This window comes from Channa argus, chromosome 14 (assembly GCF_033026475.1).
Source record: "Channa argus isolate prfri chromosome 14, Channa argus male v1.0, whole genome shotgun sequence".
NCBI lineage: Eukaryota > Metazoa > Chordata > Actinopteri > Anabantiformes > Channidae > Channa > Channa argus.
In genome coordinates, this window is record NC_090210.1 from 8,063,771 (window position 1) to 8,084,957 (window position 21,187).

The following is a 21,187-nucleotide window of genomic DNA, read 5'->3' on the forward strand; positions in this document are numbered from 1 at the left end:
AAGTTGAGAGTAGTCATTGGGGCTATCTTGACACTGACCATTGAAGGAAAAACGGAGCAGGAGAGTGAAACATGGCGACTTCGAACAATCCGCGAAAATTCAGCGAGAAAATCGCTTTACATAACCAGAAGCAGGCAGAGGAGACAGCGGCGTTCGAAGAAGTTATGAAAGACCTCAGCATTACCCGGGCAGCGAGGGTAACGAAACCGATTCTTGTGGTTATTTTTTTCTACCCCCTTTTGCTCATGTCGGTTTGTTTTCAGCGAGCTGTCAAATCTGCATTAGTAGCGCGGCTGCACGCAGCCAGGGCAGGAGACGTAAACAATAACAAACGACGCTTCCTGCCAGCTGCTGCCGTTTTCTCCCTCTGGTGACGACGAACCCAGCTGGCAGGAGCTAGCGGCCATAATGTGGAAATGGGTAACAGGGACCTCCGTCCGACAAAAGTTATTACAATTTTTTGTCCCACGCAAGTGAAAAGCAAAGGGGCGTGCATGCGTATTTGACAGCGCGCGCCCAACTGCTGCTATGATTTTTTGTTTCTCTCCCTCGTATCGTGCTCAGAGAGAGAGAGAGAGGAGGTCACTAACTAAAATAAAACAATTTGTAATATTAAGTAAGTCGTGTGTAGGCAGTAAGGTACTAATACATCGCGAGGTGTGTGGAGCATGGCTTTGTAAACTTGTCTGACAGGTCCTAAGGCCTGTGTGTGTGTGTGTGTGTGTGCTGCGACACGATTGACATTTACTCCAAAGATGAAAGACAGCAGATTATGTGGAATTTAAGCCACATACAGAGAACAAGCCTTCAAAATAAATCCTATTGAGGCAGGGCGACAGTGGTTGCTGCTGTTGCTGAGTGAAAGCATGATGTGCACACATGTTTGGACTATCCAGCAAACACGAAGCTGCTGCTGCTTTTCTGCCTACTGTGACTGTAGAGGGGAAGTGTGCATGTGGAAAATTGGTAGATTATATCAATATATATTACAGAGCTGCTGCAGAGTTACTTTCAGCTATTTGAGCTATTTTGTAACCCTGTCTTAAAACTGTAAAGGTTTGACTTGGTGGGTGAGCTGAACAGACTCAAAACAAAATGTTATATAGTCTTTATATTTTATTAATGCGTAGACAAATAGGGTGGAAGCTTGTTGTCTGAGCCAAAGTTAGACATACAGGGATGTATGCCTCAGGTTTACAATGTCAACCTTTCACCCTGTTTTGTCCCTCTCCATTTCAGCCTGTCTCTCTGTCCTCTCTCTGTCATGCTGTGGTTAAAAAGATTTGGATTGGCCTCTTCCTGATTCCCTGATGTTGCAGTATAAAATCCTTTGTCAACAAAACAGGCATGCATGTATTTAAACAAACTAACCTTTGAGACCAAAGGCTTATTAAAATATACAGTACCAGTGATGCCAGTCTATAGTTTTAAATGTTTTTATTAGATTATCCACCTTTCCAACACTAATGGGCACAAGAAAATGAAATTAACTGGGTGTGGGTTTTCTGTGGGTAATGGAACTATAAGGTGTTTTCAAATAAACACTGTCGTAAGGCTTTAAGCAGTTTACTTTTGGAAATTCAGATGTGCATTTTCAGTTGGTGTTGATTCTCTCTAAAGTGCTTGACTCCTACCTTAAATGCCATAGTCCCTGCTGTACTGCCGTTGACTACTGCAAATGCATATGTTGTTTTTAACTTTTTGAAATACATGTGGTTTTCATTATATTTTGGGTTATTGCCATTGCAGTATTTTCCTGCACATGTTTTATTGCAGAAAATTGAGTTGTCATTATTATTAACTCCATACTATTGTAGGCTGTGGTGTGTTCAGAGCCATCTTGCTATGACAGAGGAGCACATGTCCCTCCTCTCTTACCTGGTGCTGTTCTGTTTCCAGTTACAGCTGCAGAAGACTCAGTATTTGCAGCTAGGACAAAGCCGTGGTCCGTATTATGGAGGGTCTTTGCCAAACGTTAATCAGATTGGAAACAGCACTGTGGAAGTGTCTTTTCAGGTGAGAAATTCTTGATGTTTTCTTTATTTTTCAGGCAACATGTGAAACATTGTACTGATGATGAGTAATACTTATTTTTGGAAAGAGAGCTTTTAATCTGTAGCAGTATTGTTTTTAAAGCAATCAGCCACTGCTGCATCCATGTGCCTGTCTCTTGCTTAATGCACTACTATGCATGGAGTCAAAATGTAAGCTAAAGAATGATTGTTTATAAATGAGTCAGTCTCAAAGCTCTGCTCCACAAAAACCAATTATTTAATTGTAGCATATGAGTGCCCATATTATTGAGAAATTGAAATTAACACTAACTTTAAACTGAACAAAAACCGATTAACCATAGGTTATACTTGGATTCAAACTGAGATTTATCATGAATGTTAAATTTCAGTGAATGTATTTCATGTGAGCTGTGTAGTACAGTTTCTCTGAGTTCTATCAATCTGTATTCAGTATGAGAGAAAAGCCGGTGCAATGTTTCTCTTTTTCACTCAAAGCGCACAGAACCAAAGACACACTTGATCTAGGCAGTCAAAAGTACTAAATCATCACAACAACCTAGAATATTTTTTAACCTTTGCACGATGTGGCAATTTTATTTTGCACTACAGTATACTAGTTGGAAGAGTTTTATCTTATATACAGTAGTGTTATAGATGGCTTCCCTTTCCATCCATATGGCTGACATTCAGTATACTACCATGAAATGCACACCTGAAAAAGCAAATCAAATTCAAAAGGCGTTTAGTGACATTTAGTAGTTTCCTAAGTTATTTATTTACTTTATCTACTGTATGTTATAGAAATTGTGTTTTTGGAGGTGGGAGATTTTTTTGCAGAAAACAGATTGTGGGAGATGTAAGTAGAAAATAGTTAAGAAACACGTGTGGCCAGATCAAATTGGGGACTTTCCAATCTTCATTTTGAATTTCAAAGACATTTGTCTGTAGTCATTTTTGTCCTGAGCCCTATTAACTTTCATCCCTGCCTAACATGCATCTGATTTGATGCAAGAACTCAGAGCACAGGTTTATTTAGTGAGAGCCAAGGACAGCTTCACCGAATCCAAGTTTCAAAGCTGAGGCTACATGAATAAGTGCAATATTTTCTTTTAATAAGCGACTTCAGAGTTTAAGAAATGGTTCAGATCTGCTTGTTTTTGAAAATCAGTACTGTCCAATAACATAGACAGATTAGAGAAAGACTCACAAACAAAAAAATGATCTGGGAGGCAACAAACTGATCAGTTAATGACATATTTACTTTTATTTTTGTTTAGAATTCAGGGCTGGACACAAACAGGTCAACGCGACACCATGGGTTGGTGGACAGAGTGTACAGGGACAGGAACCGAATCACATCACCCCACAGAAAGCAACTATCCATTGACAAACACGGACGCCAAATATCCTTTAATTCTTTCTTTTATTCAAGTAGGTACTGAAGTTTAAGCCTAGGGACTGTTCATTTGCGAAATAATGCTCTATCTGAGTCTAAATCTTTTTTAAAGCAGTATCCCTGGGTTTGCTGAGTGTTTCTGTTCCTCTCTGACTTCTCCTGGGTAGGGTCATAGACAGTCAATGATTCACCTTATTTCTTTAGTAGTGATGAGCTGCCCGAGTTATAAGATGATGCCACTAGACAGAATCTACAAAAGCCCGGGTAAAAACAAATGGTAATGCAGCTCAGTCTGAAAACATCTACATAATCCTGGAATATGGTGTAATCAGTCCACAGAAGCAAAAAAAGCTTTGGAGGTGTGTAGCAGCTTAAATTATTGTAGTAGAACTAAGTAATCGGTTAATATAAACACGCTACTTATTATACTGTTATGTGATTTGCCTTACTGTAATATGTGGTAGAAACTCAAAATTAAAGGTTTTCCTTCTCTTACTGGATACGGTATAGCAATATTGTAGTGTCTTAACCATTCTTGACCTTTTAATAAAAAATAGTGCCGTTCAACAGAACAACTAAATAAAACCTCCATAAAAAGACATTTGACACAGTCTCAACAAAAAAACCCACCAAGCCCAAGTCTTTGCTTTATTAGGTGGTAAATGTACTGTTATACATTAGTTTTAGCTAAGCTTAGCACAGTGTAGTCATTCAAAAAGGTATATGAAGGTAATATTCTTAATAACATAGTTATGCTGAAGTCTTTCTTCCATTTGGCGATTCAGTTATATGATATTGATGATACAGTTTCAGTGGCTGCTGATACATTTAAAAAGTTTGTGCATGCTTTTAAATTACTTTAGCTTGTAATTCAGTAATCTAGTCAAATTTAATATGTTTGGTACCAAGTCCTTAATGGTAAAATGGACCGTGTCTCTGGGCAAGACACTGAACCTTAAAAGCCCACTCTCATCCCCAGCTGTGCAGTGCAGGTCCAAGCCCGGTAGAAATTGGGGAGGATTGCGTCCGAAAGGGCATCCGGCGTAAAAACTGTGCCAAATCAAATTTGCGGACAATGATCCGCTGTGGCAACCCTGAACTCACGGGATAAGCCGAAAGGACAAAAAAAAAAAAGAAAACAGACTGTGAGCTAGTCAGTACTACGAATTAAGCCCAGACACATATGACAACTCGTGATAAGCTTGTCTTTCATTATTTACTTAAATCACATGATGGTTTTGTTGACCATCAGCTTTGTGCTTTTTGTTGGATCTTCTTTTGTTGAAAGAATTCACACGATTAAGCTGCCAGGACTTTTAGCTGTATTTTCTTAACCTGAGATCTCACATTGACAGCTGTCCATATGGCTCAGTATATTTGTCACCACCACCCGATACCAGCTGGAGGAGGTAAGACAGCCTCTACAGATGAAACACTTTCTCTGCAGGACTGTATATTCTAGTGTTTACTTGTAGATCATAATAAATACTTTGTGTGAATTATGACTCATATCACCCTAATGTGCACTTTAAAGCATTATTTCAGGATCAGATAAACTATACAAGACATAATCAAAAGGAAAAAATCTCACTATCAAAAAAATCATCCTACATTTGGTGTTATTTTTACATATCACTTCCATAAACCACAACACTGCATTAACCATAGATGTACCCAACAAAACACAAGATCACATGTACCCAAATTTAATATACATTGTTGTGCTTAGTGTTACTGTATTTCCTTTAAACATACAGTGTTCTTGTTGTTCATCTGTAGTTTTTTTTAATTTTCTTTTACCTTGTGTAATTCTTCAATTCTTGTGCTGCAGGACAAACTCTGACTCTGCACTCCACCAGAGCACACTAATTCCTGCCCAGCAGGTCTCTTTCACTGGAGGATCACAGGAGCTTCAGCCGAAACGAAGTACACTTTGTCACTTTAATTTTTTACCGTAAAGATTTTAATTAAAACTTAGATACGTAGTCATGGTCATTAAATAAAATATTTACCTGTTTATATTACATATTTATATTTACCTGCTGAGCTGTTTATCGAGTCTTTTTCTAATTACTGTGTTCTTATCCAGACTGTTAAAGTGTTTTTATTAGGCTGGAACATTTTATTATGGCTTTGAAGCAGACGACGAAGACAACAGGGTGCATTTAAGCATGCAAAAAATGTCACTGCTGATGACTGTGTGCAATGGATTATTTGAATTTAAAAAGCACTTTATTTATAATATTTAAGTATTTTCTTTTTACTTATCCACTACTGGTCTCATTTTTCTCTTTTTTCCTTTAATCATCCTTCCTGTTTTTCTATTATCTTTTTCAAATATGACTTGATCACATTACATGGGGACATGTGGGCTGTGATTATTATAAGCTCAAACAGGCTGGACATCTGTAGACCCAGGAGACTGAGGAGATTTTTTTTCTCTATCTCTCTAGTTCTCCTGCTTACTGTACCAGGGTCTGAAGCAATTAAACAGGAAGCTGATGAAGATGGACAGAAACAGAACTGGGATTGTAAAAAGGTGGAATATCCACATACAAATACAGTTTTTTTTCTTTCAGTTGTCTCTATTTCAGCAATACTCAAGCTGCAGTTTTATTCCCTCTTTAGACCATTTCAAGGTCCAAGCACTGCAAAGTTCCTGGAATCCAGTGAGTATTTGCCTCTTTAGCGCTTGTCTGAAAATATGTTTACTAAAGTCGGATTAACAGAAATGTTATAAAATGGCGTTGAGTGCACAGGGCAGATTCAATTTAAATGCATACACACATCCAAAGAAGAAATATGAATAAAAAATAGCTTTAAACTGAAGTTATTTCACTAATTGAACATAATTTTCATCTCCTTTGACTGCCAAAATAATGAGCATGAGTTTGGAACCAAACACTTCAGCACAACAGCCACTGGCTCAATATGTGAAGTCCAAATATTCCTGGAAAAGTTGTCTTGGAATATTCAAGTTTTAAATAGAAATCTGCCCAAGCTTGTGTTCATCCTTCTTTAATACCAGCCAGCCAAGGTCACATTCACAGACTGTGTTAAGCTTATCATTCCCATTAACTTCACTGCACTTGTTTGTTTTCTACAGCATTTTCCCATCTCCAGACCAGCAGCTGACCACTGCATTGAAACCAACAGCCCACAATACTGGTGGTTCACTTCCTGACCTGACCAACATCCAATTCCCTCCTCCACTGCCCACTCCGCTTGACTCAGATGATGCAGCAGCCACATCATTCAGCTCCTCTAATAGTACACAGACACTGGCTAACACTCAAGGTAACACTGTGATGTTCAGATTTTCCTCTAGTTGAATGGAGTGAGTTACATACTTTTCATTTCAACATCTGCTTTTTTAGAAAACTTTTTCCTTATGCTGTTTCTGTGTGCTGGGTAGGTGGGAATACCTCTCAGCCCATGGAAATGCAGTCTGGGCAGGACAACATGGTTACTCTCATCATGAATGCAGGGGACTCCCACCAGAATCTGCAACTCTCTCCAACATCTCCACCTCTTTCTCAGGTATAACACCGCTCTCTGCCCTGATTATGGGAATGCCGCAAGGAAGTCCAGAGTGTACAGTTTTAAACGAAAGCAATCAGAGACGTCGGATATGATTTAGTGCTACATTATACTGTAGTTTTATGTTGTCTTGTTTGCACATTCTGCCTATTGTTACCAAATACAAAGCATCCATCCATCCATTTTGAGTAAAACCCACACTCCAACTTTTTGTTACGTTTGGTGAATAGATAAACCCAAGTGACACAACGAAAGGAGAGAGTCTGGTTATTAAAGGATTTTATTCAAAAGCACAAGGTATCAGGAAATATCAACTACATTCACTCCAGGAGGGAGGACAAAAGTATTATGAAGAGAAACAATCAGTCTGAGGTCTGCTTTAAACTAGAAGGGCTAATCATAGCAAGGATACGTCAATAGAGGAGAAATATTAACAGGGGATGTGTCTGACCTGTGGGACAAAAAAGAGCTGTGGTAATGAACAGAAATCTAATGTAAGTAAACGAAACCACAAAAACTAGATTTAAGCAGGGACGAGGTAGGGAAGCTAAAAATGGGTGTACACCGGTAAAAGATATGGGAGCATATGAATAACTAAACAGACTAAAACAGAGCAGGTCAGGAACAGGTGTAATAAGGAAACCAAAACATGCACAGAGAGATTCAGAACAGGTCCAAAATCAATCAAAACTAAGCGTGTGCATAGACAGAGCAGATCGGGAACAGATATTAACAAATAACCGGAATCATGCACACTAAGGGGCAGCTGTGGCTCAGGAGATAGAACGGGTGGTCCACTAAGCGCAGGATTAGTCTACATGTTAAATGGTCAACTTGGCATTGTAATCTGTATGTATGTGTGTTTGAGTGCGTGAATGAGAGGCGACTTGTAAAGCTCAGACAGTTCAGTGCAAGCTACAAATTTTAAATAAGTGCAGTCTCCCATAAAGTATTGCAACCTCATCCCTGTGCTCTTCTCCCAGGCGGCCATCAACGCCATGGATCTTGAGCAGCAGCTGTCCCAGTATGCCTTCTTCAACCAGCAGCCATCATCTCAGACCCACCAGAGGCAGCAAGTAAGAAACCCTCCGGCACTCCATCCTCAAAAAACTAAGATTGTAAAAATCTACAATGTACAGATTAATTTTCATTTGAGCAGATCTTGAAAACATAAAATTGTTGGAACTACATTAAATGTATTAGCAAAATCTATTGGTGCTGTAAATGAGGATAGCCTTGATTATTGGTTGACATGGTTATGGGTAAAAATTGAGCCATCGTTATTTATTTCTGACTTATGTTATGTTGTGTTGACAGTGTTATTACCATTTGTTTGGTATTACCACCGTTTAAATGATAAACGTAATGGTTAACAATCAAAGTCAAGTTGTCCTTGACATCTATGTTTGCGTTTGTAAATTAAAAAAAAAATAAAACTTTCACTCTTTATTTCCCATCAGACAGGTCTGGTCCAGCTGCCGTCCTCTGTGAACTCTGGCTCCACGACAGATAGTCAGACTTCCTCCCAATCCAATATGACCATGGACATGAACACGGTGAGTGAGGCACGCATTTTTCTGCATCAGAATGGTGAATCAGAGTAGCTGAATGATAGCTGCTGGTAATGCCTTGTTCTGCCAGGCAGAACCCAGTTTGTTGGTTGCAGTGACACAGTATACAGCGATAAAAGCTTGAAGACTTCTTGACACTGTGCACATTTTCTTCTGATTACAAGGTGTTCAAGAATGCAGTAATTGTGAAAGGCAAATTAATATTCCAATTAAATCAAAATGAATACAATGTAGAACTGTATGGATGAAATTGAGACAGTGCCACTGTTCTTCCTCTCATATTTTAAACTAAAAATATGAGAGGAAGATTTTGCATACATCTAAAGCAAAAAAAAAAAAAAAAACAGAACAAAATGTACACAACCTCAAGTGTTTTTGCAAGGCACTACTCATCCTTGAGGTCTTGGCTCTCACTTTACTTCTGTTGCAATGGGAATGCGTTTGGATTACTGCAGAAATGAAGTGTCCTACATTCTTGTCATCTCAGTCATAGACTCAGTGCTGTGGACTCAAGTGAAACATTGTGAGGAAACAGAGTAGGACTGGAGACTTTAAATATGTCTATTGGCATTACCATTGTACTAATTTATATCTATGTCAACTGACCTTGTGCAGCTTTATCGCATCTCTATCTCATGCTGGCAGTATTTTGATATATATCAATACACTAGAAAGGTGATGTTTTTCATTTTTTACGCATCTAAAATAGTTGATAGTTTCTATATTGATTAATATGATAGCCTGGATATTTTTTTCTTTCTACAGTTGGTGTATTTCTTAACATAAGACAAGTAGCATTTATGATCAGAATAAAATTTCACTCTTCTCTTCATGAATTCTTTATTTAATTTTGTTGGATGGGTATAGTGAAAAGAGCACATATGACAGAACAGTATAAAAAAGAGAAAAGAGTCTGTTCTCTCTGATCCTCCACTTTTATGGTATTCATTGGCTCGGCTTGGATTGCTGGCAGTGTTTTTCCTCTTCTAATTAATCCCCTGTAGTTTTTACTGTTTCTGTCAGATCTTTTTCAGCATTATTAATGCATTGATGTAACATGTTAGTCTTCACTGCTTTTCTCCTTGTTTACATACAGTAGTAATTTTAATTGTATTTTATTGTTAGAAAGCAGTATTCAAGGTTACAACTATTAAAGTCAGTAAATAAATAATCTAGGAATTTGTCAGTCAGGGTAGCTGCTGTTTAGGATTTTCAGCTGAACTGATTACCAAGAAAGGTTAAACTGGAAAATCCTACTGTAAGACAAGCTGCACAAATACATTAACAAAGCTCTTTATTTAATACAAGAACATTAAAACTCATAATACAGCAAAGAACATCACCTAATGTGAATAACTCAAACGTATCCTCTTGCATCAGGCCTCCTCCCTCCAACAGTACCGCAGTAGGGTCGGATCTTCTGCCAATCAGTCTCCAACCTCCCCAGTCTCCAATCAAGGCTTCTCACCTGGAGGCTCGCCTCAAGTAAGGGCGTATGACCCAAAGAGCTGCTGGCTCTTTTTGTGTAAAATTCACCGTCCCTGCATCGTAGTCCTGTGGTCACTGAGTATGACTCTGTGGCTGCCCCCTACAGCTGCTTTTATTGTGTCCGCATTAGCAGATCTGGGCAAAAGAAATAAAGCATGTTCGTTTATTTCAGCTACTTGCGTGAGATTATTTAAATTAAAACAATTTTTCACTAAAGTTATTCAAATAATTTATTTACCTATTTAGACAGTGACTTTGCTTATATATATATATATACGTATACACGTATATATATATATATATATATACGTATATACGTATATATATCTTATATATCTGCAAGAGGACACTCTGCTATCAAGAATAACAGCTAAAAGTTTGTGAAATGTCATAGTAGGAAATTCAGGTAACCAGCATAAACAGCACCATTATTAATTTTGTTAATTAAAGCTCTGCTCCTCACACTCTGCCATGATGAAATGAAGCCAGGAAACATTCTGGGAGAAGCCTTGCTTTGTAATAACTAAAATTTATATTAGCCCAAGAAAATTATATATCACACTTTCATTAAATTATAATAGGTTTATAGTTGTAGATATGGTTAAATGCTTTGTTTTGCCCAGATCTGACAACCAGTCACTTTAAACATAAGCCCCTTTCAGACATGCACTGGAATTCTGACATTATCCTGACTTCTTTAGGAGTGGGTGTATGTGTGAACGAAAAGGTCAGAGTAAAACGCTGACGACATTATCCGGATTATATCTTTCGGGGCCCCTAGTGCAATGTCCGTGTTATGTGTGTGAGCTCGTGCGGGCAGCTCGCTGCTCTGTGCCAAATTGTTTGGAAGACTAAAAGTGATCGAACCTTTATTTATTAGTTGCATGGCGCCGATGTGCTGTAAATTAAACACGGTTTCCAATTTTTTAAATTTGATATCAAGTTGTGCCTCCTGTGCGTTCACGGAAATCGAGCGTTCTCCCGCTGTAAGTTGCATGTTTGAAAGTCCACTCCGGAAAATGTCCTAGGATAATGTAAGACATTGTCCGGAGTTCATGTCTGAAACAGGCTATATTGATGTGTTGTGGTGTAGCTGTGTTCCTGACCTTCCTTCTCTGCTGCTTTTGTGGTATTTGCATTGCATCTCCACTGTTTCCTCCGTCCTGTTACAGGAGTTCATAAGTCTTTCAGATTTTTTCTTTGTGGGTTTTTTTTTGCACTAGCTTGAGTATTTAGGGTAGAAGGGGAAATCTCCCTCCAACGGTTGTTGAGGAGAAGCTGCTGATAATTCCCATGGTTGAATTCTAACAAATGGAACCTTGCTTACAGGGCGTTGCTTCCAGATAAACTAAACACACCCAAGGTAAACATGGATCAGGACTCTTAATCTGTGACACACTCACTATAAGCAATTGAGATTGGAAACTCTGGTGAAGAGAAGACTTGGTACTATAAATCAGTCTCTGTTTTATCTTCATGCAGTGTTTGTGTGGAAAGATTATTTTTTTTAATCATTTGAAACACGATTTTACTGAACCAAAAAATCAGGCAGCATATGTAAGACAGAATTATGTGTTTGAGATGCAAAGAAAAAAAATGTATCAAGTGATAACATACTGTGTGTGTGTGTGTTTGTGTGTGTGCCCTGCTGTTTACTTTCCCTACTCATTACTTCCTGAGCTGGACTGGTTTGTAGTCCTGATGTTATCCAAGGCCTAAACCACTGCTGACAGGCTATGTGCTCTATTATCCTGCTCTGCCCTGTGGGGACATGTGCAGATAATTTGGTTTTGGAACTAGAAGGAGCACAGACTGAGAATATGATCCAATTACTTATACATTAAGAGACCATGATGAAATTGGAGAATTTCTGTTGCTGGTTCAGTGAGCACAATGATTGTATTGGATGAGTAAGTGAAGGGAGAATAAAGTCACAAAGATTTTATTTTCCATGATTCCCTTTATTTTATGTGAATTCAATTCAGTTTGGTTTGTGCTAATTAAAACAACAAGACCAGAAGGCAGCAGACGAAGCTCATGTGGACTGAGCTGCATTTTGAGAGTGAGGCATCGCTGTGCTTATTGTTAGCTAACTGATTTAGGACTTTTGGTGGATTTCAGTATTCCAGTTTTCAGTATTAAGTTTATGATGACCTTTTTGATGATGATGCATAGTATACAGCAGTTTAAATTCATGTGAATTATCAAATATTTTATTTATTGATTCATTTGTACAACTAATCATTAAGTAATTTGTTTATTTTATTATTTGTTTCACATCAAACACTTATTTTTATGAATATCCATGCAATTATTTGTATTCTTGTGATAAGAAAATGCTTCCAAATTGGCACTTGGGTATTCAGGCAGAATTTCTTGTGAGAGTGAGTGCATACATATCACTGCAAGGTATTGCAAATGTTGCAAGAACTAGTCTATTGCATTTATAAATGCATTTGCATTTATTGTTGAAACTGTTGGCTAAATTCCAAGGTGGACTTGGAACATCTCTTAAAAGGTTCTTTTGAATTATATGTTTACTTCAGTGTTTACTCTTTCTTCTCTGTTTTACTGCACAGTTATGCTGTGTTAATGTTTGAGTTACACAATCACTAATGCCTGTGTAACTCTTCTGCAGTCTATACACACATATTGTGTCATATGCAACATACACAGAATGTTGGGCAATCTGTCCTTTACAAACTGGATACAACATTTCACACTGCTCTCAAAAGAATGATATTTCCAGTGGTTGTGAGGTTATATTAAAACACTCTGTTGCTTCTGCTTTGACTGTGTCCATGTCACATTCCACATTTGTTTGTTGAATGTAACCCTTGCAGCCTGGATTCGGATATTCACATTGATGGTCCGCTCAAGTCTTTTCCTGCAAAAAAAATAAACAGATTTGGCCTGTTTGTTGTTACAGCATAACTCCATACTGGGCAGTATGTTTGCAGACTTCTACGACCAGCAGCTCCCTTCCATTCAGGCCAGTGCTCTTTCACAACAGGTCTGTGTTAGACAAATGCCTAAATGTCCATTTATCTGCTTCTACATCAAGCAATCAAATGCTGTAGTTGAACAGTTGTGAAGTTTCTTTCTGTTATGTTGCCAGTTGGAACAGTTCAACATGATTGAGACCCCCATCAGCTCTGACAGTCTGTACAACCAGACCTCCACCCTCAACTACTCCCAGGCACTTATGATGGGTTTGACTGTTGGCCATTGCAACCTTCAGGACTCTCAGCAGCTGAGCTACAGTAGCCATGGCAACATTCCCAACATCATTCTCACATGTACTGCTTTAAGATATCATGTTGCTCCTTAAGTCTTGTGGCAACTAGCTTATTAAGACAGAGAACTGTAGACTCAGTCCACAGTAAATCCTATGCTTTATATTTGCTTTTATGTTAAAAACTTCAGCTTCACAAAAAACATAAGTCATCGCATGCTGTTATAATTAAGGAGATGTTACTGGTATTTGAAGAAAATCTCTAAATATAACTGTGACTGCCAACAGCTACAAAGAAATGTCAAATATTAATAATGTAAACACTGCCCTCCATCATTTCCAAAAATATTAACAGTGATAAATACCCGCCTTCTGATGCCTTTAACTACTAATGCTATCATTTATTTGTTGCCTTGTTTCTGTTTAGTGAGTGGAGAGTCTCCCCCTAGCCTGCCCAAAGACCTGACTGGCTCACTGTCTACAGATGTGAACTTTGACGTCGACTCCCAGTTCCCATTGGACGATCTCAGAATTGACCCACTGACGCTTGATGGTCTACACATGCTCAATGACCCAGACATGGTCCTTGCTGACCCCGCCACAGAGGATGCATTTCGCCTAGACCGGCTCTAACAGCAGCCTGATGTGCTCATGTGCAGGTGTGTGAGTGTGTTGCTCTGGGGGTGGGAGCAATGGGTTTCTCATCTGACAAGATAAATAAAGAGAAACAGATTACTGAGTGAACTGGTAAAAGCGAATCTGGGCACAGCATCGATTACACTCCAACCAACCCTATCAGGCCCCACAAGAGAGCTTTAAATGAAGCTTAATTGTAGGAAAATGCATTGAAATGTTTTGAAGACTACTGCCAGCCTTCCTACTTTTCAGAACCAGAGCGATGATGTATGATTGATTGAATTTATGGTATAAATCATGTACATGGTTCTGTAACTGCTATTTGCAAATGACACATCCAAATTCAATTTATTTTTGAAATCTACATTAGATTTGAGAACACTTGAGGGCAGAGGGTCACTCACTTATTCTCTATTACTAACTGAACTACACAGTCTACACAGTAAACTCTTAACAGCCTACAGTATACTACTTGTATGTCAACATGAAGTAGCTCTATGACTCAGTGGAAACACCTGTCAGGTTTAACCTTCCTCTGTGCCAAGTTGGTTTTTCTCAGTAGTACATTCAGTAAGGATATTAATTTTCTGGCAATGCCGGTGTGGTTCGTCATAGCAGCCAAAGTCAGGCCGGTTAAATTCTTCCCAAATTTCCACTAAAGTCTCGATTGGTGATGAGTCATTATTTTTTAGTTATTTTTAGGAAATGCTGAATTTTAATTTTTACTAAAGTAAATTGCAGTCATTCGTTATGCATGAAATCACAAATCACTGTGCATACTTGTTTTGCCTTAATAGCTTGACATTTTGGTTTTCATGCAAAGATGACTAATATGTTTAAAAAAAACATTTTAATTAACTGTTGAGAATGTTTTACTGTTTTACGGGTGGTTTGGCCTCCAGTGTCCATAGTTGCATTACTGTAGTTGTACTTTTAAGGTGAGCTGATCTTCATCCATTACATAATTCGCTGTCACTATCATATCATTTTTCATATTCATGATCAGTCAAATCTACATGGATAAATTAGCTCTTTGTAATCAAATAGAAGTTTACAAGCTTGTTTTGTTTTATATTTTATATGTACAGAATGTGATTAGATTTTGCGTAATGGTATCTATGCAAAACCTCTATGATTGATACAAGACTGCAAAATGAAACACATGACATGAACATTTATACAGAGGAAGGCATTATGCATGATTCTTATACAATGCACAGCAATGGTGCCATGTTATATTTCTTTTGCTACTTTTGAAACTCTACATTTTTCCTTCAGACGTGAGGTGTAGAGGGAAAAAAAGACTTAGTGAGTGTTACATACCGTGGAAACTCTCCTGGATTGCTCCCAAAGATGTGACCTCAATGTAGTTGAAATATTATATATTTTTCCAGACAATTGAACTGCCTCGATACTAGAACACCATTGTTGATGCAATGAGAATGTATTTACAATAGGTCACATCTATACAGTTGTGTTCTTGCCATCTTGTCATCCACATTGCCTCATATGGAGCCTTTAAGTACTATAGGACCAAATATCTTTCACCTGTTTATTTTCTTCCAACAGAGGAGGTGTGACATGCTGTTTTAGGTTTTATATGTGTCTTTTTTGCTTCCTTGGCACTAAAGTAAGACTGAATCTGTTTCCCCGTCATGCTTGTGTTGTCTACACCCTTTAGCTGTCTCGTGTCTTTTCTGTTTTAATATGGCTTCTTGAGTTTGCTTCTTATAAAAACATCTTGTGTTTCTTAGTGAATCCGTCCTCTGAATTCACTTACAGCTGTGTCCCATGTGCCATTATTGCACTTTATGCATTTGTTTAAACCACTGATTTATATGAGTTTATAAACCAAATCCCCCTGTGACTGTTAGTCTCACTAGACCTGTTTGCCCTATCTTTAAATAAATTAAGCCTTCTGCTACAGAAAAAAAAATCTGAAAAAATATGATTATTTTTTTGAAAAATCGTATACAGATAGTCTATTTAAAAGAGATGTTTTTACTTAATCAGTGAGTATGTTGTTAGCTGTCTACTGTTACACAGTTTTTCATAAAGTTTGGAAAACATTTGCATTATTGGAAAGTGGCGATCAGAGGTGTGTCAAGCTGCGTTGCAGCTCTTTCTGCTATTGATAGCACAACTGAGAAAACAGAACTAAATGAATCACTGATAAGTGAAGTAAAGGGTTATTATTAATGTAGTTTAAGTTAAACCAAGTATAGTGTGATTTCTCAAATGAGTATATAAAAAATGGCAGGGCATATTATCACAGTACTGTGTCAGATGGGATCAGTCCCTAGAGAGTATTATATTGATTTCATATTGTTGTTCTTTGTTGGTTAAATTATTATTACAATGCCCATAGAATATATATCATAGATTTTTTAAGACACTATTTTCCATCCACCCATCTAAGATTTTTGTATTCCTGTATGTCAGGGTTCTCCTGTGCCTGCACATTTTCACATTATTTTCACAAATGTGATTGGTTAAAACCGAGTTGTTGAGTTTGAGGTCCCCCCCACCTCCTGTTTTTTTTAAATATTGTAATGCTTTGGATGCATCATGATTCTGACTGTTGATGCAGTGTTTTTTGTTTGTTTTTCTATTTAAATAATTTTGGGACTGCATGAATTCTTGGACCTGTTTCCCCCTTTCTGGATTGTTTTTATATATATGTTTTTAAAGGCTGGGGTCAGCTTGTTTTTTGTGTTTTTTTTTCTTGGTGTAATTGTTGTCTTTTTTTTTTCTTTCTTTTTTTTAATTCAGTGTCATGCGTAGGCTATGTAACTACTAGGTGAAGCATCACAAACATGGTAATCAGCCTTTTATGCACACGTCGAAGCTGTTGTTTGGTACTATGTTTTATACTGTAGTATACAGTATGTGCTTATTTTCTGTGCAACAGCCACAGACTAATTTTGTCATGGTAAATCTATAGACTAGCTTCGTATAGTGCTGTATGGTAGGAACAATGTTTTGTGCTTTATGTGAAATGATGTCAAAGTGAGAAAATGCACTGAGAAATACGGTGCTGCAATATGTAATTGTGGCTCTACCCTATATTTTCTGCTGTACCTCACATTTTATAGTGAGCCCGACATCTTTGTAAGTCTATTTTCCGTTACTTCTTTGAACTTTTTTGTGCTCATGTACATAGCTCTGACTGACGTGTCGCCTGTTACTGCCACCTTTTTATGCAACATTCAGGTATCCATTGGTGTTAGACCGGTGTTTTACAGCAAAGCTAAATTAGTTTTTCTATTCATAAAATGTTTCAACTAGGTTAAATCTAGTAGCTGGCATAACAGACTACATATGAACCACTTGCAGTGTAGAAAGTACAGTGTAAAACCAATAGTAAAACAGTAATGTAATTTCAATAGTTCAATAGTTTCAATTTTAATAGACAGTAATATCAATATTATTACAAACGATTATTTATTCAATTTTATGACGTTTTGGAGGTCCATAAATTAACGATAAATATTTTGGACTATAATATGCATTTTGCGGCCATTAAAGCACTTTTTATTTTTATCTAGAGACATTTGTTTGGCAGATATTTCCCTCCATATGTGTTTCCTAAAAAGCTGTTTTTTTTCCTTTATTTTTAAGAGCACAGATACTGTTTATGTTTTATTTAGTTTAATTCTATCGTTAATATATCATCAACGCTGCATCTTCTTCTTTTAATTTTAGTGTTAAATCAGCAGTTAATGGAAAACAGCCATAAATGAGAGAATACAGAAATGTTTTATCCTCTTAACTGTTGAAACACATCCTCTCCTTTGTTTTTCAAAATATTTTATTGGAATAAGAAGCATTTCAAGCATACACTATGAATTTGTCAATACGTTGTTTACATTAAACATAATTACTGAAATTCTTGCAGCATAACTTAGAGATATGACTGATACATATTGTCCACTACTTGGAAAATCTTTCTAATGCATGATAGTGAATTTTACATTATCGTTAATTTGCTTTCAATTTAGCATTTAGTTTAGCTTATGTTTCATTAATCTGCTGGCCAACACTATTTTGTAGTGATTATTACTTTACTTATTATCTGAGAAAAAATATAGACATAGTAAGAAAAAGTAGTCACAAATACTACAGGCTGTATGTATGGAGATTGACTTTGTGACAAAACACGTTTAAACACAAACTGAATCAGGAAGATGAAATGGAGTCATAGTCTTGTATGGTCACATCTATGACTCCTTTGTGTGCATTTTGAGGAAAACCCACAGCTGGTTTATCCCTCAGACAATGGCAGCTAAATTGTTATATAATGTATTTTGTTTCTGAGTACAGTGATACTTTTCCAAACACAGCACATGCATTTTACTGCCGTGACAGGTTGTACTACGCTCTGATAGTGCGCTCACGGCAACAATAATCATGCTCATAGAATATGCAAAATCTAGCATTCTGCAGCACAGCTTGGCAAGTTGGTACTTTTTTGAGCTAACCCTTTAAAAAAATGACTGATTAAAACCTTGTTCTTCAAATTGTGCGTTTTCTATTTTAACTGTCAAGTAGGACCAAAAGAATCCAAGTTGGCTGTAAATGTGTGCTATATTAAACATGGACATTTGCTTCTGTTAGAACTCTACCTGATGTATTTTTCTTGTGTGAAAGCTTCTGTCTTTGTAGCTTTGCATTATTATTTGTAAATGAAATGACAATAAATCTATATCTGATTAAACAAGACATTTATTTACTCTTGTTTTTGTCATTAGATGGACTGCAAAAAAGCACAAAAACAAAGAGCCAAAGCAGTAAGTTGCGTGATGATTGCAGCCCCCACAACTGGCACAACTTAGATTTTCCCACCCACTCTCACACAGTTGCCCCGCTTCTCCCACTCTGTCCACAGTAATGATGTATTGAATTGATACTGGACATTTTGCATGTGGGATGGATTTGACATAAGTAATGACCAAGGCAAGTGGTGCTAAGATTTGTCTTTTCTCTCTACGTGGGATTCCTGATCATGTTTGAGTAGGTTTTCATGTGTTTGCTCAAGTAGTGAGCTCCATCTGCTGGTTGACTTCTGTAATTAGAGTTATCAATGTTGATCATAATACTTGTTTTCATAAACATATCTACAGTATGTGAAATATTTATTTGAATGTTTACCTTACCTAATGCTTATCTTTAAACATTGTAACTCGCAATATTTTCTGAGCTACTCACAGTCATACAATCTGGAACTTTAGTGCAGTTAGGTACAAAAGTTTTTTTGTTTATTTAACTTGAAATGGTAAAAAGAGTATAACATGAGTTTTTTTCAACATAATATTTAATACAGAATTAGCTAGATAACTTTTTGCATTACTCCTTTCTGATGATGAAGGAACATTTGCACAAGACTAGCTTTGTACTACCCTTACACTGAAATTCCATTTAGGGCAATGCAAACTTAGCCCTAAACTCCAACTAGAATAATGTGCATTCAGTTAGTGCAAATGTTTATTCATTATCTGAAGTAACTAAAATGGTCAACGGGGAATAGAAAAAAATGTAAAGTAAAATAATTACAATTAATTCAGTGGAGGTTCGCGCCCCTGGGCAAGACATTGAACCCCCAACAGCCCATCCCCAGCCGTGCATTGCCGGTCCCAAGCCCGGTAGAATTCGGGGAGGGTTGCGTCAGGAAAGGTATTCCGGCCTAAAGAAAGTGTGCCAAATCAGCATGCAGACAAACACGTAGCGACCTTGAAGTCAGGATAAGCCGAAGGGACAAAAACAAACAAACAAAAAAAAAGTGCAAGAGTTTGCATCACCTTGATTAATTAAAATTAGCTTTAATTTCTGTTAAAGAAACATTTATATTAACTAATTGTGCACTGAATATTATGTTGATGACAAATAGTCTTTTTATCATTTTAAAATGCGGGGATGCAAACGTTTGCACCCAAATGTAGACGGAGAACAGCCCATCGAAGTGAAGCTTGCTTTCAAAGTTTAACATTAAACGATTCTGACACACATCGTTCCAGTTATCAGTGAGAACAAACACGTTTTGAGCGTCTGAGACGTTGTTATTTTTGCGATTTAAAATACCACCTTGGGCTCCGAGAAATTGTGACTGTAGTCATTTTTCATTCGCGGCTCTTTTTAGACATTGTTTCAAATGTAGTTACCCAGTAATGTATTTATAAAACCAATTTTTAGATTAGTGGGACACTCAAAAGAAGCAGTGGTGTCGACAGAGGAGCGTAGGTGTACGACACAACTGTTTACTTGTCTGCGTGCAGACGTCAAAGCGTAGACATCGTATCCCAGCATGCAGCAGGAGGCCGGTGAGACATCCAGCAGCTGGTAGTGAATCGCTAGAGCGCCGAGGAGGCAGCAGGCAACGGTCAACACAGCACACACATTTCCCACTCCATGTGAGATAAACTGAGCCGTCTACCTTACAGGCGACAGAAGAATATGCTGTTCGGACGCCTCAAGTGTTACCGCAGCGGCTTTTGAGTCACCATTGTCATCCGGTATTTATTTTGGAGGATTCCTCCCTCCATCCTCCGGGTCTCATCGAACAGGCAATGACAACGGTCTCAGCAACCCCGCAGCAGATGAGGGACCGGCTGCTGCAGGCCATCGACAGTCAGAGCAATGTGAGTAACGCTAATGCTATCAGGGCTAGCTAGCCGACGTTAGCTTGTTTACCTGCACTCCGGCAAAGTCGACAAGGCAGTTCGCACAACAGATGTCAGTTAGCTGGTTGTTGCTTTTTTAAATGAATGTTTTATGTTCCGGGTAAGCGGCGAAATGTTGAATGTTCAGGAAAGGCAGAGCGACGCTGCGCTCTTCAGTTGACAGCTTGTGAGGCTAGGTAATGCGTTACATTGGTCGGTCAGTTGTTAGCTATCTGGTTTACATAGCATGCAAGTTGCTAGCCTAGCCTTAACGCCAAGCGAATTAAGAGTATTTAACGGTAACGTTAACAAAGACCGTAAAGCATCCATGTAACATGGGACTAGCGTTACTTATTTAACTATTATATGATCTATAATTTATATAAACAGGAAAGAGTTTCGGTTTACACTGTTTCTTCCATATTACGAAGTGTGGGACGTACTTAGCTAAGTAGTAGCTTGAACTGCTAAAGCTACGTTTTAGGAAATAGTCGGATCCCTTCTTCTCAAGTTAGTGCAATTCTATCCTGAGCCAATTCGGCTATCACAGGTAAGTCTTCTGCCCCTCCACACAGATCGACTTTGTCCGCAACATCAAGTCTTTTAAATTGACACGTTTATAGATTCATTCTCTTTTTGTGAATGCACTA

At 37.8% G+C, this 21,187-nt stretch overlaps 2 protein-coding genes and 1 long non-coding RNA gene across 6 annotated transcripts in view; 2 read left to right on the top strand and 1 right to left on the bottom strand.

Annotated features, from left to right (window-relative positions):
- crtc1a (CREB regulated transcription coactivator 1a) lies at window positions 1–18,603 on the top strand. 3 transcript variants are annotated; one of them, XM_067475723.1, is made up of 15 exons: window positions 1–197; window positions 1,900–2,016; window positions 3,293–3,418; window positions 4,759–4,820; window positions 5,243–5,337; window positions 5,865–5,950; window positions 6,040–6,080; window positions 6,518–6,708; window positions 6,827–6,951; window positions 7,935–8,027; window positions 8,427–8,507; window positions 9,903–10,007; window positions 12,940–13,023; window positions 13,129–13,309; window positions 13,673–18,603. In XM_067475723.1, exons 1-15 carry the CDS (start codon window positions 72–74, stop codon window positions 13,876–13,878), a joined length of 1,719 nt encoding a protein of 572 aa, XP_067331824.1. In that variant the 5' UTR covers window positions 1–71; the 3' UTR covers window positions 13,879–18,603. The 3 variants fall into 3 exon arrangements, with proteins under 3 accessions (XP_067331824.1, XP_067331823.1, XP_067331825.1); XM_067475722.1 differs by having other exon boundaries at window positions 3–197; window positions 8,412–8,507; XM_067475724.1 differs by lacking the exon at window positions 9,903–10,007 and having other exon boundaries at window positions 5–197; window positions 8,412–8,507.
- LOC137098952 (uncharacterized) overlaps window positions 12,133–21,187 on the bottom strand; it is a 16,294-nt gene continuing 7,239 nt past the window's right edge. For both annotated transcript variants that reach the window (XR_010910685.1, XR_010910686.1), the window contains exon 3: window positions 12,133–12,897. This is a non-coding gene — a long non-coding RNA (uncharacterized lncRNA). The remainder of the gene's footprint in view (window positions 12,898–21,187) is intronic.
- The window catches only part of crsp7 (cofactor required for Sp1 transcriptional activation, subunit 7), a 4,467-nt gene continuing 3,272 nt past the window's right edge, over window positions 19,993–21,187 (top strand). Inside the window, exon 1 of the mRNA XM_067475721.1 lies at window positions 19,993–20,516. Coding sequence (XP_067331822.1) covers window positions 20,445–20,516 — 72 coding nt within the window. The 5' untranslated portion in view covers window positions 19,993–20,444. The remainder of the gene's footprint in view (window positions 20,517–21,187) is intronic.

Excerpts from the sequence above, each read along its gene's own strand:
- crtc1a (XM_067475722.1), top strand. The coding sequence starts at position 72 with ATGGCGACTTCGAACAATCCGCGAAAATTCAGCGAGAAAATCGCTTTA. Across the intron at positions 5,338-5,864 it reads GGAGCTTCAGCCGAAACGAA|TTCTCCTGCTTACTGTACCA; the intron begins GTACACTTTGTC and ends CTATCTCTCTAG. Across the intron at positions 6,081-6,517 it reads TGCAAAGTTCCTGGAATCCA|CATTTTCCCATCTCCAGACC; the intron begins GTGAGTATTTGC and ends TGTTTTCTACAG.